Source organism: Melopsittacus undulatus, chromosome 9 (assembly GCF_012275295.1).
Source record: "Melopsittacus undulatus isolate bMelUnd1 chromosome 9, bMelUnd1.mat.Z, whole genome shotgun sequence".
In the NCBI taxonomy this organism is placed as follows: domain Eukaryota; kingdom Metazoa; phylum Chordata; class Aves; order Psittaciformes; family Psittaculidae; genus Melopsittacus; species Melopsittacus undulatus.
Window position 1 is genome coordinate 38,274,791 of NC_047535.1, and position 14,645 is coordinate 38,289,435.

At 47.0% G+C, this 14,645-nt stretch overlaps 1 protein-coding gene across 1 annotated transcript; it reads left to right on the plus strand.

Moving 5' to 3' along the window:
• The first annotated feature begins 9,857 nt into the window (after positions 1-9,857).
• On the plus strand, positions 9,858-14,645 carry MANF (mesencephalic astrocyte derived neurotrophic factor). The gene is made up of 4 exons (XM_005141576.4): positions 9,858-10,041; positions 12,363-12,490; positions 13,270-13,411; positions 14,413-14,645. The coding sequence occupies exons 1-4, from the start codon at positions 9,954-9,956 to the stop codon at positions 14,595-14,597; spliced, it is 543 nt and encodes a 180-aa protein (XP_005141633.2). The 5' UTR covers positions 9,858-9,953; the 3' UTR covers positions 14,598-14,645.

The window sequence follows — 14,645 nt, forward strand, 5'->3', positions numbered from 1 at the left end:
AAAAGGGCCTTGTGGCTGTTAAGTGTTGTGAGGAAACAGCTTCCATATTATCCTCTTAGCTGACAGTACACTATTCTATGTAATATCAACTTCTTAAAGCAAGCACCAGGCACATCCACCTGCCAGTCCAGTTCAGGTGGATTTACATTTACACCGGGAACAGCCGGAGCCACAGTTTTGAAGCAATACTTTCAGAGATTAGCTGTATCAGCAATTAGCTCTCCTGCATGTAAGTCAATGCACAGATTGTTACTTGATGAGTGACTCGTCACTTCTTTTATTGCAATAGCAAGACATTTGGGGAGTGATGTAATTTCTCAATCTTAGGTATTTAAATACCAATCATTTTAACAGAATAGGTGGGAAAGAATAGTAACCATTCATACACACAGAAATACAGCTTTTGGGAATTAAAGGCCATAGTGACTTCTAGACGCAGGTAACCTCAAAGATGTGCATTTTCTTCTATTGCCACTAATTAAGCAGGTCAAGGAACATGAGACAGACAAAGTAAACTTTCTCCCATCCTGTCTTGAGGAACCAACAAAAAAACCCAAAACATGTCCCAAAAGACGTTTAGCAGTAAAATCTAGTAACAGCTGCCCACAGGGTGTACACAAACTGCCAGACCACCCTCATCATTCAGTCCATGCCATGTACAAATATAATGAGAAGAGAAAAACTGTAACAAGGTACTTCAAAGTGCATCTAAAGTACCAAAGTGTGGCTTAGCTAAAGTGTTCCCCTGACGTCTGAAAAACAGCTGTATAAATCAGACCCAAGCACAGGAACCAAAAACTTTATTTGGCACAACAAAAGATATGTGAAGCCCTCAGCTTGAAACAAGAGTTAAGAAAAAATACCTACTTTCTGTTAAAACCAGCATCTTTTTCAGTGCAAGTCAAATACTTAAATAAATAATTAATTAGCTTATTAAAATAAAATTGAACAGTAAGTGAAAGGTGAGGTCAAGGGTATCATCGGGGCTGGCTATGGTGCCTGTGATTCAGCCCTGTACCCAATGTGGATTATTTTCACAGCACAGTGAAACCTGAGTGATTTCTATAATGTTGAGGGCATGACATGATGGGTAAGGAATGAAAGATTCACTCAGGCTGGGAGGGAACCTGCTTGATATCTCTAGAGCATCCAATCCGAAGCAAAGTCATACCAGGTTGCCCACAGTTTTATCCGGATGGGTTTATGTCATGGTTCCACCCAGCTGGTAACTCAGAACCATGCCACCACTCACTCACCATCACCCCACTTTCTTCCCCCCCTGCTCCTGGAGAGATGGGGAGGAGAACTGAAAGAACGTAAACCCCGCAAGTTGAGATAAGAACAGTCCAGTAACTAAAGTACAATGCAATACACACCTACTGCTGCTACCACCAAAAATAATGGTAAGTGAAATAAGGGGAGAAAATACAAAGCTAAAAAAAGAAAAAAAAAAAAACCACCAACAAACAAACCAACAACAATACACACAAGTGATGCACAATACAACTGCTCACCACCCAAGAACCAATATGCAGCCTGACCCAAGCAGCCATATGCCCTTCAGAGTGACTCCCCCAGTTAGTATACTGGGCATGATGTGCTGTGGTATGGAATACCTCTTTGGCTAGTTTGGGTCAGGTGCCCTGTCTCTGCTCCCTCCTGGCTTCCCATGCCCCTCCTCACTGGCAGAGAGCATAAAACTGAAGTCCTTGATCGGACTAAGCATTACTTAGCAACAACTAAAACACTGGTGTGTTATCAATATTGTTCTCAGACTAAACTTGAAAACACAGACCTGCCCCAGATAGATACTAAGGAGAAAAATTACTGTTACATCTGAACCCAGGACATTCTGGAAAACTTCCATCCCTGGCTGTACACACACCTCAGGAAACAGCTTCCCATGTCTGATTCATATTATAGCAAAAGCTTCTCTTTCTACTGAGCCTGACCCCAATGTCTGAGGCCATTGCCTCATGGTGCTCCTTTCCTGCACCAGTGTCATGGAAACCTCACCATAGGCAGTACAAGTCTGTTACATCCTCCCTGCAAAGCCCTCCATCATCTAGGCTGAACAAGCCCAGCTCCCTCAGGCTCTGCTAAGAGGGGAAGTACTCCAACCTAAACCATCTCTGTGGCCCTACACTGAATTTCTGTCACTTGCCAATGTATCTCTGGCATTGTGGGGTACCAAAACCTGGGCAAGTAGTGTAAATATAGTGAAACAAGAGGCAAGCAGAAGGATATAATGATTTCCCCTAGCTGTGCTCCTGCTCAGACAGCCCAGGATGCTGTTGGCCTTAAAGATGTTGATATTTTACCTAAAGAAACCCAAGGAACACCAGAGCCTCCCACAGACCTGCTCCCCACATAGGCAATCCTTGGTCTTGGTCTATGGCTTTAGTCTGCTGTAGGGGAAAGACCGTGTATTTGTCTTTACTGGAGGTGGGCTGATGCCAACCTCATGAAGTTTAACCATGCCAAGTGCAAGGTCCTACACATGGGTCACAGCAATCCCAGGCACAGCTACAGGCTGGGCAAAAAGGAAATTCATGGCAGTCCTGCAGAGAAGAACTTAGGGGTGTTAGTCAATGAGAAAATGAACATGAGCCAGCAGTGTGCGCTTACAGCCCAGAAAGTATTCTGAGCTGCATCAAAAGAAGTGTGACCATCAGGCCAAAGGAGGTGATCCTGCCCCTCTACTCTGCTCTCGTGACACCTCACTTGGAGTATTGTGTGCAGTTCTGGTGTCCTCAACATAAAAAGGACGTGGAACTATTAGAACAAGTCCAGAGGAGGCCACGAGGATGATCAGGGGCTGGAGCACCTCCCGTATGAAGACAGGCTGAGAAAGTTGGGGCTGTTCAGCCTGGAGAAGAGAAGCTGCGTGGAGACCTCAGAGCAGCCTTCCAGTATCTGAAGGGGGCCTACAGGGATGCTGGAGAGGGACTATTCATTAGGGACTGTAGTGACAGGACAAGGGGTAACAGGTTGAAACTTCAACAGCAGAGGTTTAGATTGGATATAAGGAAGAAATTCTTTACTGTTAGGGTGGTGAGGTACTGGAATGGGTTGCCCATGGAAGTTGTGAATGCTCCATCCCTGGCAGTGTTCAAGGTCAGGTTGGATGAAGCCTTGGGTGATATGGTTTAGTGTGGGGTGTCCCTGCCCATGGTAGGGGGGTTGGAACTGGATAATCTTAAGGTCCTTTCCAACCCTAACTATTCTATGATTCTATATCACGAGGTTCCTATAGGCCAATGCTTCCAGCCAGTCTAGATAACTTGGGATGGCAGTCTTGCCCTTAAATGTAGTGTCTGCTTTGCTATAAATGTTAAAAAAAACAACCAAGTAACATGAGACATATTACATGTCATCTATAAATGTTAAGAAAAAAAAATCACCTTCTCATGTCCTTCAGGTCATTTAAAAACACATTAAACAGGGTAGGTTGCAGGACACAACCCTGCTGCAGGACATGACACAACCCTGCTGCAGGACCACTGCTTCCTGGGCTCCTGTCTTGCACCACTAGTGTCTGAAGCCAGGGTGACACTGGTCAGACTGAAATCTGAACACCATGTCCAAACACCTCTTCTTAGCTAAATTAAAAAAAAAAAAAAACTTCATCACAGTTTTAATCTATGACTTGTGGAACTCAGTATGAATCACGGAATCACAGAATCAACCAGGCTGGAAAAGACCTTTAAGATCATCAAGTCCAACCTTACTCACCCAGCACTCCCGAGTCCTCCATTAAACCATGTCACTAGGCACCTAATCTACAAGAAATATTACCTTGCAGCTCTCCTTTCAGATGGATATCATTAGCAAGCTGATAACATAAAGATAAAATGAAGATTCAGCCCCTTACACCTCTACATAAATATGTCTATTTGTAGGCTCTTAACAAATCACAGACACAGAGACACAGACAATATTCAGGATATATACACACACGCTACCTAGGCTAGTGCCAAGAGGTCCTAACTACAGGCATTCTCCTTACTGTTACAAGACAATTCACACACTGCTTCTCCCTTCTCACAGGCCTTACTATCGATCCTACATAAATCAAAACCAAATCTGGAACAGTAGTTCCACTACACTCCAGCTTCTATTCAGCATTTGTTTATGGCAATAATGTGTTGCATTTTTCCATCAAACTAACATGGTTTCACCTCCACCCTGAAAAAGCACACGCTGTCCTCAGTCTAACCCCTGAAGCTGAACCCCTCATCCACTCTGACAGCTCTACACTGATTTGCGTTCTCAGACTGCAGAGCCAGCAAAAGTCCAGTCCACAGAGCAGCCTCACCATGAACACACAGCTTCCATCCCTCACCTGACCCCCTAACAACTCTAGCCCCCACAGAGCTACCAAGCCAAATGAACTCTCCAGCTGACTCTGAACATGGTACTATGTCACTGTAAGCCTGTAGTGACTGGGTAATTAGCCCAGAGAAGAGAAAGATTCAGAAAGACAGCCTCCTGGTACCTAAAGGGGCAGACAAGAAAGGTGGGGAGGGACTCTTCATCATGGAGTGTAGTAATCAAATGAGGGGGTAATGGCTTTAAACTGGAATAGAGTAGATTTAGATTAGATATTAGAAATAAATCCCTCACTTTGAGGGTGGTAAGGCACTGGCACACTTTTCCCAGAGAAGTTGGGGCTGCCCCATCCCTGGCAGCATTCAAGGGAAAGTGGCATGGAGCTTGGAGCAACCTGGTCTAGGGAGAGGTGTCCCTGTCTGTGGCAGGGGGCTGGAACTAGATGAGCTTTAAAGTCCCTTCCAACACAAACCATTCTGTGATTCTATGACCTCTTCTTATCAGGCCACTATTTAAAAAGCTGAGCATATTCAACTCCCCCGGTTAGCCAAACCCTGCTCCCATCTTCCCTCTGTACTTACTGGACCACCAAACAGATGTACCACAGGAACCCCCATAGCGTAAAACAAACATTTATAGCTACCTGGTTCCTCTTCATTTTTAATAGCATTTTCAGCTATAGCAACTGCCCAGTTAGAAACAACTTGAATCCCAACTCTGGCTTTATCATCAGGGAAAAGAAGCAAACCATTTGAATGCTGGAATCAATTTCTGCTTCTAGCAGTTCCTTCTCCCTAACCATGCCCTTTTCTGCATGCAGAATTGAAAACAGATATTCTGTTTAGGTATTGTTTATGTCACACACCATTCTCTCTCTCACACATGCCCAGATACAATGGAATAATGACTAGCCTTCACTGTAGAACTACCGATACCCTAGAAAAATGGAGTCACAGGTCTACATTCTACACAGACACATGTAAGACTAAATTCCTAGCATACTACTGATCAATAATCACAGCACTCTGTGGTAACATCACAACTAGTTCCAAAAGTCTGCAAAAATAATTACCAGAAGTCACTAGGGGTTTACTCCTCACTTAGCCACATGCTCCAGCTTTATTATAGAGCTTTAGAGCTCCAGCTCTAAACCATAGAATGGTTTGGGTTGGAAAGGGTCTTGAGATCATCCAATTCCAATCCCTTGACACAGGCAGGGATGCCTTACACTACAGTAGGTTGCTCCAGCCCTGTCCAACCTGGCCTTGAACACTGCCAGGAATGGGGCATTCACACTTTTTTGAGCAACCTGTGCCAGTGCCTCACCACTCACACAGTAAAGAATTTCTTCCTTACATACAACCTAAATCTCCCATTTATGTTTGAACCCATTGCCCCTTGCCCTGTGTGGTGGTGCATCCCTCCCTCTCTCTTCTGTACCCCTCTGCTTCCAAAAGAATTCCTGTTAGGCCCCAGCCTTTGGACAGATGGCAAGAGTTGGATGGATGGCTGCTTCCTGGCTGTATCAGGAACTCTAACTGCCTAAGGGAAGCACCAAACAGATAACAAGAAAACCTGGATACTCCCTTATCATATCAGGAGTTCTTTTGAGATGGTAAATTATTCCCCAGCAAAGATGTGATCCCAATTTTGAGCTCTCCTGGACCACAGTAGGCTGCAACCCAGTTATCTCCCTCTGAGTAGGATCCACTTCAGAGCCCATAAACTTTCAAAGTTTACAAAACAGGGGGATCATTTGCCTGTTGCTCACTGACACTCATCCCTTTGCCTGTTGAGGAGTGCTGATAAAGCTGATGCGAGGACATTATTAGTGCTAATACTTTTCACTGCACCCAAGGGAAATTTTAAACATACATATGTGTATAATTGTACATACATCTACATGTCCATACATCTTCATCTCAGTGTGCTGTGTCAGCTTAGATACTTAAATGTTAGTGCATGTATATTAGCTTCATTAATCAAGCATTGTAGAAATCTTGTGATTCATTTTAGCAATACAAACTGCTGTTAAATTACATTTGTACTCCTTTAGATATAAACCACTGACCAGGTCTGAGACTAAGTCTAGATCCAGCCACACCTGGCCTCCTCTCTGAGAAGAGGTTTAGAAAGCAATGGGGTCTAGTCTGAATCTCGTGACTCAACAGGAGGTTTCCCTTGTCCTTTTCACCTTTAATCCCTCTACCTCATTTTTCCTTTTAAATTCCATAAGACATAAACTGTTGTCCACATCTGACACTAGGCTCTGTCAGAAGTCCAGCCACACCTAGGCTCTGTCAGGAGTTTGGGAAGCAAGGGGCCTCCAGTCTGAACTTAGTGACTCAACAGGAGGGTTTCCCTTATTCCTTTGTATTTTCAGTTTCTGTAAACATTATTTCAATTCAACTCTGTATAAATCACTTTCATAGAATCATAGAATCATTTAGGTTGGAAAAGACCTTTAAGATCAAGTCCAACCATTAACCTATTCTTAATGAAAACAAGCTTCAGACATTTTAATTCCTGCAACAGGAGCGGCCTGATAGGATTTCTTCCACACATCTTTACATTTTTATTCCAGTGCAAGTGATCAACTACAAAGTGATTTAGCTGTAATGAAAGCATGAAGGAGAGTATCGGCCCTTTTATGAGCTATGGAGAAAGGAGTTTCCTGGAGATGAATCTAAGGCTAGTCCTCAATCCAAGCCTGTATAAATCATCACCAATTCAGATACAATCTCTTTCTGTATGTAACAGAGCAAACCTTGCAATCAAACTCTGCTGAAGCACATATTTATAAATTTCTATTAAAATTACTTTTTGTTAGTAACTCTGTCCATTATTCTTTTAGCAACCCTAAACATTCAGTTTTGTGACATCCTATCACTACAGTCCCTGATGAAGAGTCCCTCTCCTGCATCCTTGTCAGCCACTTCAGTACAGCAACTCTCCTTTTTCCCAGCACTTCACTTCTATCTGGCTTAGCTAATGCTATGACCAAACCCACAGTCAAACATTTCCATGAGCATGGGGAATAAACACAACCACCTATGTCTCTCACAGCATCCTGCAGGGTGTATAATGGACACAACACTAGCAACCTCCTCAAAAGAGAGCCAATACTTTCTGTTTAATCAACCTAATTGCACATTTCAGGGCAGGACTAGAAACCCTCATTACTGGCTCCTACATCCTTTGCATCTTCATAATAACAATGTAAAACTCCACCCAAGTTTTGTCTACCTCAAATTCTCACATACAAGACGACCTCATTTCCCTCCTTGTTCTTGTCTTTGGAATAAAGAGGGAATTAATTAATATCCTCCTGCAGCTACAGTTTTAACTCAAACATTAAACCAGCAGTAAAAGAGGAGCTAAAGCTTCCTTAACAACCTAGGGGATTTTAAACAAAAAAGCAACCAACTCTTGCATCCCAAACTAAATCCTCAGCCCAACCATGCTTAAAAGATAGACCATGGATCTTCATGCAACCCAAAGTATACTGAGCCATGACTCTGGGGCTCAACCAGTCTTCTGAATATTTCCACTTGCCGCTTATACATCAAGGAATACATTTAAGCAAAAGAAGGGGCGGCAGAAACAGGCAGTTTTTTGCTTTTCCAACACGCATCCAACTTAAGACTGGTAAAGTCAGAATGTCCCAACACAACTGAAGACCCACACAAACTGTCACCCGTGTTTTGCACATGGCAAATCCCTAATGCTCCAGAGAGACAATGGCTGGAGGATGGCAGAGTGCATAGAACCCTGGAAACCTTCCTTGCCAGGGATCAAAACAGAAGCAAAAGGTAAAATGAAGGCAATCCTTCCTAACTGCTGGAATGCTAGAAAATAAACTACAAGTAACAAGAAGGGGGGTGGGGGGGAAATAATCAAAAGAAGCCTTTGCTCTTCCTCAGAGTCATCTGGGGATCCCATATTGAAATACAGAGAGGATCATTCCCCAAACCCAAATAAAATCACTCATATCCTGTCACACAGCCTGTTCTACAAAAGTGTAGAAAATTCCTGCTTTGTCTGAATAGCTGTTTTGTAACTGCACTCCTTTGGTAGTCAGAATTGGAAGAATGCAGGAGCTTCACAATAAGGAGGCAGTTTAAGCCCTACTTCCAACTAATTAATAAACCACTTCATCTTACAGCTCTCTTGGCCACTATTCTGGGTAATGTAAGTAACATAAACCACTTAAGTGACTTCAGTGGGCAATCAGCATCAATTCAGAAAAACCAATAACCTTCTGAAGTACATCAATATTGAGTAATTCTGGGAATCATTATGGGCTGATTTTTAAAACCTAGGCAGTAACACCACTACCAAACTTAAACACATTTTGAGCAATAACAACATCTAGAAAGGTGAAAAGCCACCCCTCTGTCCGCTAATCACAGGTTACTTATTCACACTGGTGAGACAGTATCCTAATTACTACTCACCTGCGAGGTGATCTCAACTGAACCCAGCTGTTCCTCCTCCCCTGCCTCTCACCTCATCAGGCTTATAATTTGCAGCTGATGCCCTGCAAGAAAATTCAGGCTTAGAGACTGGAAAATTCCAAATACACCATGGCTTTCCTTGCAGCAGCCTGGCTACCTCTTGAGTGTTCCTGTGCCAAAGAACTCACCAAGCTGTAGCACAGGGTTATATGGCTTTGCCTCTACCTTCTTTTACTAAACTGATATCCTAAAATGCGTACAGTTGGATATACAGTCCCACAAGAACAAAAAACATCTATCAACAGATACATACTCCTCACACTGACCTGCAGTTCCAAAGGGATGTGGGAATGAAAGGCAACAGGCCAGTAATTGGGTTAGTAAGAACTAAAAAATAATAACTAAATAAATTTAAATTAATTTGTTTGCTTGACTCTGCAAAACAGCCACCCAAGAAGCCAGCAACAAGATGCACTCGGGGTTTTATTGTAGCTACCCAGCTTTCAGTTATCCTTTCAAGTAAATCAGCTTTGTAACTCACAGGGTGTACAAGCATAACCACAAGTCACCATTAAAAGGCTTCACCAGTGTGGACCCAAGGCTGAGGAGAAGCAAGGCTGCACTCTCCAAGGCCTCACTGAATCCCGTCTCTCACCACACGCCCTCAGCCCACAGCAGCCTGCAGCTCCCACCGGCACCAAACCCCACACTGCTCGAGGGTGCCGGGCATCCACCTCACCCTCACCTCACTCTCCGACACGGGCTGCAGACAAAGAGCTCCCCCGGTACCGTGTAGCGCAGCTCGGCCCCAGGGCAAGCCCTAACCCCTCAATACACACCGCAGGTGTGAGAATCTGCCCCTTTACAAGATGGCGCCCACAGCCAGGCGGGAGGAAGCGCACGAGGACGTTTTGCCCTTAATAAAAATGGCGGCTAAAAGAGGCGGGGAAACCCTCCGCGAGCCGGCATTCCCCCGTCTCCTCCAATCAGCGGCCGCCAACTCTCCCGTGGAGGCCGCGGAGAGACCAATGGGAGGAGGCGGCGTGGAAGTCGGGCAGGGAGCGGGCCAATGGGGCGGTAGTGGCGGGCAGAGCCGGCGCGGGGGCGACGGTGCCGGTACCGGGACGGCGGGCGCAGTGCGCGCGGGCTGCCGAGTGAGGCGGGATGCGGGCGGCCCACGGGCTCTGGGCGGCGCTGGCCCTGCTCCTGTTACCGGCCGGCAGCCGGGCCCTGCGCGACGGGGAGTGCGAGGGTGAGTGGGGCTGGCCCGGAGGGGGGACGGGCCCGGCTCTGCCTGGGGCCCTCTGAGGTGAGGTCGCTCCTTACTGCTGCTTCCTGCAGCCCGGTTCGCCCGTGGAGCGACGGGCCGGGGAGCGGAGCAGCCCCGCGGAGGGCCTCGGCGCTGGGCTTCGGGCATACCGCGCCCCGCCGACGGAGGGCAGAGGCAGCTCTGCGCCGCCGGGGCCGGGCCGGGCCGGGGGGGGCGGTTCCTCCCGGGACAAGAGAAGTCTCCAAAGAGTGCCCGAGCGCTGGCAGGTCGCCGGGCAACGCTGCTCCGGGGTGCCGGGGAGCGGGGCGGGGCGGGGCCCGTGTGTCCTGCGGGATGGGGCCGGGAGCTCCGCGTCTGTTCTCAAGGGGGGGAGCGAATGCAGAGCTCCCGAGGAGGGGAAAGCGCTGACCCCTGGAGACCGGATCGTCTGCGGCTCGGAAGGGGATATCGGAGCCTCGGCTTTGGAGGCGTGGGGCATCTCCTCGCCAGCCTCTGGAACCGGGAAACAGCGATCGGAGCGCTCGAGCAGGGGGCTGCTACGGGGCAGCGAGTGCGGTCACTCACCAGGTCTCCATTGCTCACCACAGCATTACATGTACCTCGGCTTTGCCCCTGGCTGCTGGAGCACTGGGCGTCCTGTCTTGAATGTGTAACGCCAGCAGCAGTGCTCAGCTCATCTCCATGGAACTGGGCTTTACCTGCCACCTGGATACATCTCTGGGAAGGAAGCTATTGAGCTGCGCAGCAAATTAAACTACTCTTGCGTGGTGGAACAGAACAGATTCCCCAGGGGAAGCAAGAAAAACACCTGAGATGGGGCTACTGGTTAGGAGCTTGTGGTACTAATGCTCATCCCTCCTTTTTGTAGGGAGAGAAACAGTAGGATGGAGGGGGAGGGAACATAGAACTCAAAACTTTCACCTGCTGTACTGGCACTAGGTTGGACATGGGTTTCTACTGTCCTGTAGCCATTGGTACCACTGCCTGCAGCATCTTTATTCTTTCTAAAGGTTTTCACTTCCAAACAGCACACAGTGGACATCAGTGTGTGTCTGTGACTGGGGACAGACCCATGTGAGGTAACCGATGGTGGTGTATGCAAAACAGTATTTTCCCAAATGGCTCAGCTTATAGTTACTTCTAGTTTTAATATAATGACTGTTAAGTTTCTACTTGGTTTTATGATGACCGTACTGGATTTCCTGCAGCTGCCCAACTCCTGTGCCACAGCGTGTGTTCAGCTGAATGCAGGTTGCTAATGACAATAGTATCTGCTAGTCCTGGTGGGGTAAACAAATCACATGAAAGACGTAACTTGTGCCTTTACCTTAGAGGTAGGCCAGCACCTGGCACTTCCTTCTGGATGTGGTGAGACCCCACAGACTCCTCTGCAGGAACTGGGGCCATGGAGCTCTCAGTCCAGGTGATGCCGATGTTCACAGGCGAGTGTGTGAGCAGCAGAAAGCAAAATCTGGCACTCAGTGGACTTGCCGCGTCCCTCAGTCACCCCATCACACAGATCCTGCGTGCTGTGGTTACCATAGGCATCTGCCCTCCTCCCTGCTGCACACAGTGCTGTGCTCAGTCTGGAAGTGTGCAGAGAGATGATGGCCAAAGGGAAGGATGATGACTGCGTTGTAGGTGCCCTCCCCACAGGCAGGGCTTGGATCTGTCTTCTCAACTGCTGGTGTGCTTGTGGGAGTTCTGTTATCTTTAAGACTTGTTTCAGTCTGAAACCAATTCAGAAGCTTGTGGGACTTAAGAGAAGAAATACATCAAGTGGACAAAGTGTGTGATCACATAATTTGTTTTTCTTTTGGAAATAACTTAAGAACTGAACCAACTTGATAACCAGTGACACTGTATTGCTAAAAACAACAAACGTGGAGTCTTAACGGGATTATGTAGAGGGAGTTGTTTTTCAATCACAACTGGTTTTGAAGCCTGACATCTGACAAGTTGTTTCCCAAAGCAGCAACAATAAGAGAATTAAGTTTCCACTGCTTTGTCTTGTATCCCTCAGCAGGATCTTGCTGCTCACTCAGGACAGTATGCAGACACTGGACACTTTCATGGATCTAATTTCTCAAATGGTTGAACCCCAGCAAAAATACTAGGGCACACTGTTGATTCTCATGTGCTTTGAAAGACTTACTGACATAGGTGTGAAGTCACTGACTGCTAATGCAGCTTCTAGAAGTTCTGTTCTCCAGATCCCTTATTTTCTTTCCCTCTGAGTGCTCTCTAAGAGCTGCCATGAGGTTACTGCAGTGGTGGGTAACTCCATCCATCTTCCCTTCCAGTGTGCGTCGTGTTCCTGGGAAGGTTCTACCAGAGTCTAAAGGACAATGACGTTGAATTCACACCTGCCAGTATTGAGAAGGAGCTCTTAAAATCCTGCAAAGAAGCAAAAGGCAAAGAGAATCGCCTGGTGAGTAGTACTGTTCAGTGATACTTGCACCGTGAGGGAGTTAAGTTGGTAAATGCAGGGAAACTGGTGCTTCTGAGTTTGTATGATTTGGTTTACCTGTTCTTCCTAGCTCTGTAGGCACAATTGGTCCTGTATTTTTTATATAAGAGAGGGCTTGAGGTGTTCAACCTTTTCACCTTAAGCCCACTGCCCCACCCCCAAAGCCCCCAATCTGTCAACAGACATCTTAACTGGCTGACCTTCTTCCTCCCTGTTACTGAAGTGCTGGGGATTACGAAGATTTTAATTTGCTGTAGAGTTTGCTTGTGCCTTAAACTGTATTTGAGGTGCTATATAAGCTGTTAAAATACTTATGCTCTTTGGCTGTTTACCTGAAAACTAAATAAAGGAAACCTCAAATTGTCCTAACTAAAGACAGAGGGCAGTCTGCAAATGAAAAGTCCCAAGGAAGAGGACCTGAGTTCTCCTCAGAAGAAAACTTCAGAGGGACACCATCAGGGAGGAGCACTTCAAAAAGTCTTCCTCCTTAAGCAAAGGAAAATACTTGGAATCCAATTCCATTTTTTTAAAGAGCTGAGAAACAGGATGACCAGCCTAAACAGTGTGATGGGAAGCGTCTGCTCAGCACCCTGGACTCAGTGTTAGGCTTCCTTTTGCCTGTCTTTAACAGTCCCTTGGAAAGGTTTGGTAACCATAAAACCAAGTGAGAAGATGGGCAGAAAACTCCTTTTAGAAGCATCTTTCTGTGCATGCCTACCTCATCCTTTTCTCCCTTCTAGTGCTATTATATTGGGGCCACAAGTGATGCAGCCACCAAAATCATTAACGAGGTATCAAAGCCCATGAGTCATCACATCCCCGTGGAAAAGATCTGCGAGAAGCTAAAGAAGAAAGACAGTCAGATCTGTGAACTAAAATACGGTGAGTGGCCAACATAAGAGGAAATGCCTGTGTTTCTCTGGGGTATGGATCATTTGGGGTACAACAGCACACTGAAGCTGCTCGTTCCTAAGTTCTGTAGCAAGATCGCTACCCTGAGTAATTGCACAACCTGGGTTGCCCCTCATGAACACCCTAGAGGGTTTTATGGAGATGCCCAAGTAAAGTTGTTGCTACTAACCCTTTTCAGCTCCAGTAGAGCCTCTGCTCTCCCTTGGACTGAGTAACTCATGGGCCTATCTGCACTACTGTGTCCAGGCCACAATTTGGAGTATCCTATCTTGGAGGGTGCGTGCAGTAAGACTTGCCCTGGGGCTGAGGTTTGAGCTCTGTAACCCCAGGTTCTGGCAATGGGGCGATAAATACCTCTTCCTCACCTCTGGTGTCTGCTCAGAGCATGTAGCACTCTGTTTCTCACCACCTTCCTTGACCTCTCACGTTCCTGTGTGCTCCAGTGTGTTCTTCCTGAAAAGACTAATGTGAAGAAGTCTGGGAAATGCCTCCTTCTGGTTGCTTTTCTGTACCTCTGTCCTTCCATTGGCTGGAGACACTTGGATTGTGGGTCTTTATACTTCTCTTTTCTCTTACTAATGTCCTGTTGCTTCCTAAAAAGCTTTTTGTTGTCATCGTTTGCCTTTCCTCTGAAATCACTCTGCTACCTTTTATTTGTCTTTAAGAGAGAATTGATACATTGCTACTCAGATAATAAAGGGGCTTTCAGGGTCGTTGTGGAACTCCTACATCTAAGCTGCACCCCAACTTCCTGGCTTCTAACAACGACTTTTAGTGTTTAAAACCCTCCTCCGCTGTCAGAAGCCTAACTCGGAGGTGCCTCCTGCCCCCCGGGAGCCCGGCACCTCTCTCCTCCGTGCCTTCCTGCCCCTATCCTCCCGCACCGGGCTCCGCAGCAGCCGCGGGGCTGCTCTCCTCGCCGTCCCCGCACACGAACGGCCCCGCTGAGCGCGGCTCTGCTCTCCCCGCAGACAAGCAGATCGACCTGAGCACCGCGGACCTGCGCAAGCTGCGCGTCAAGGAGCTGCGCCGCATCCTGGAGGACTGGGGCGAGGCGTGCAAGGGCTGCGCCGAGAAGTCCGACTTCATCCGCAGGATCCACGAACTCATGCCCAAGTACGCGCCGAGGGCCGCGGGCGCCCGCGCGGACCTCTGAGGCGGCGCGCGCTGTACCGCTCATTAAAGTACAACGGTCTTTACCGGG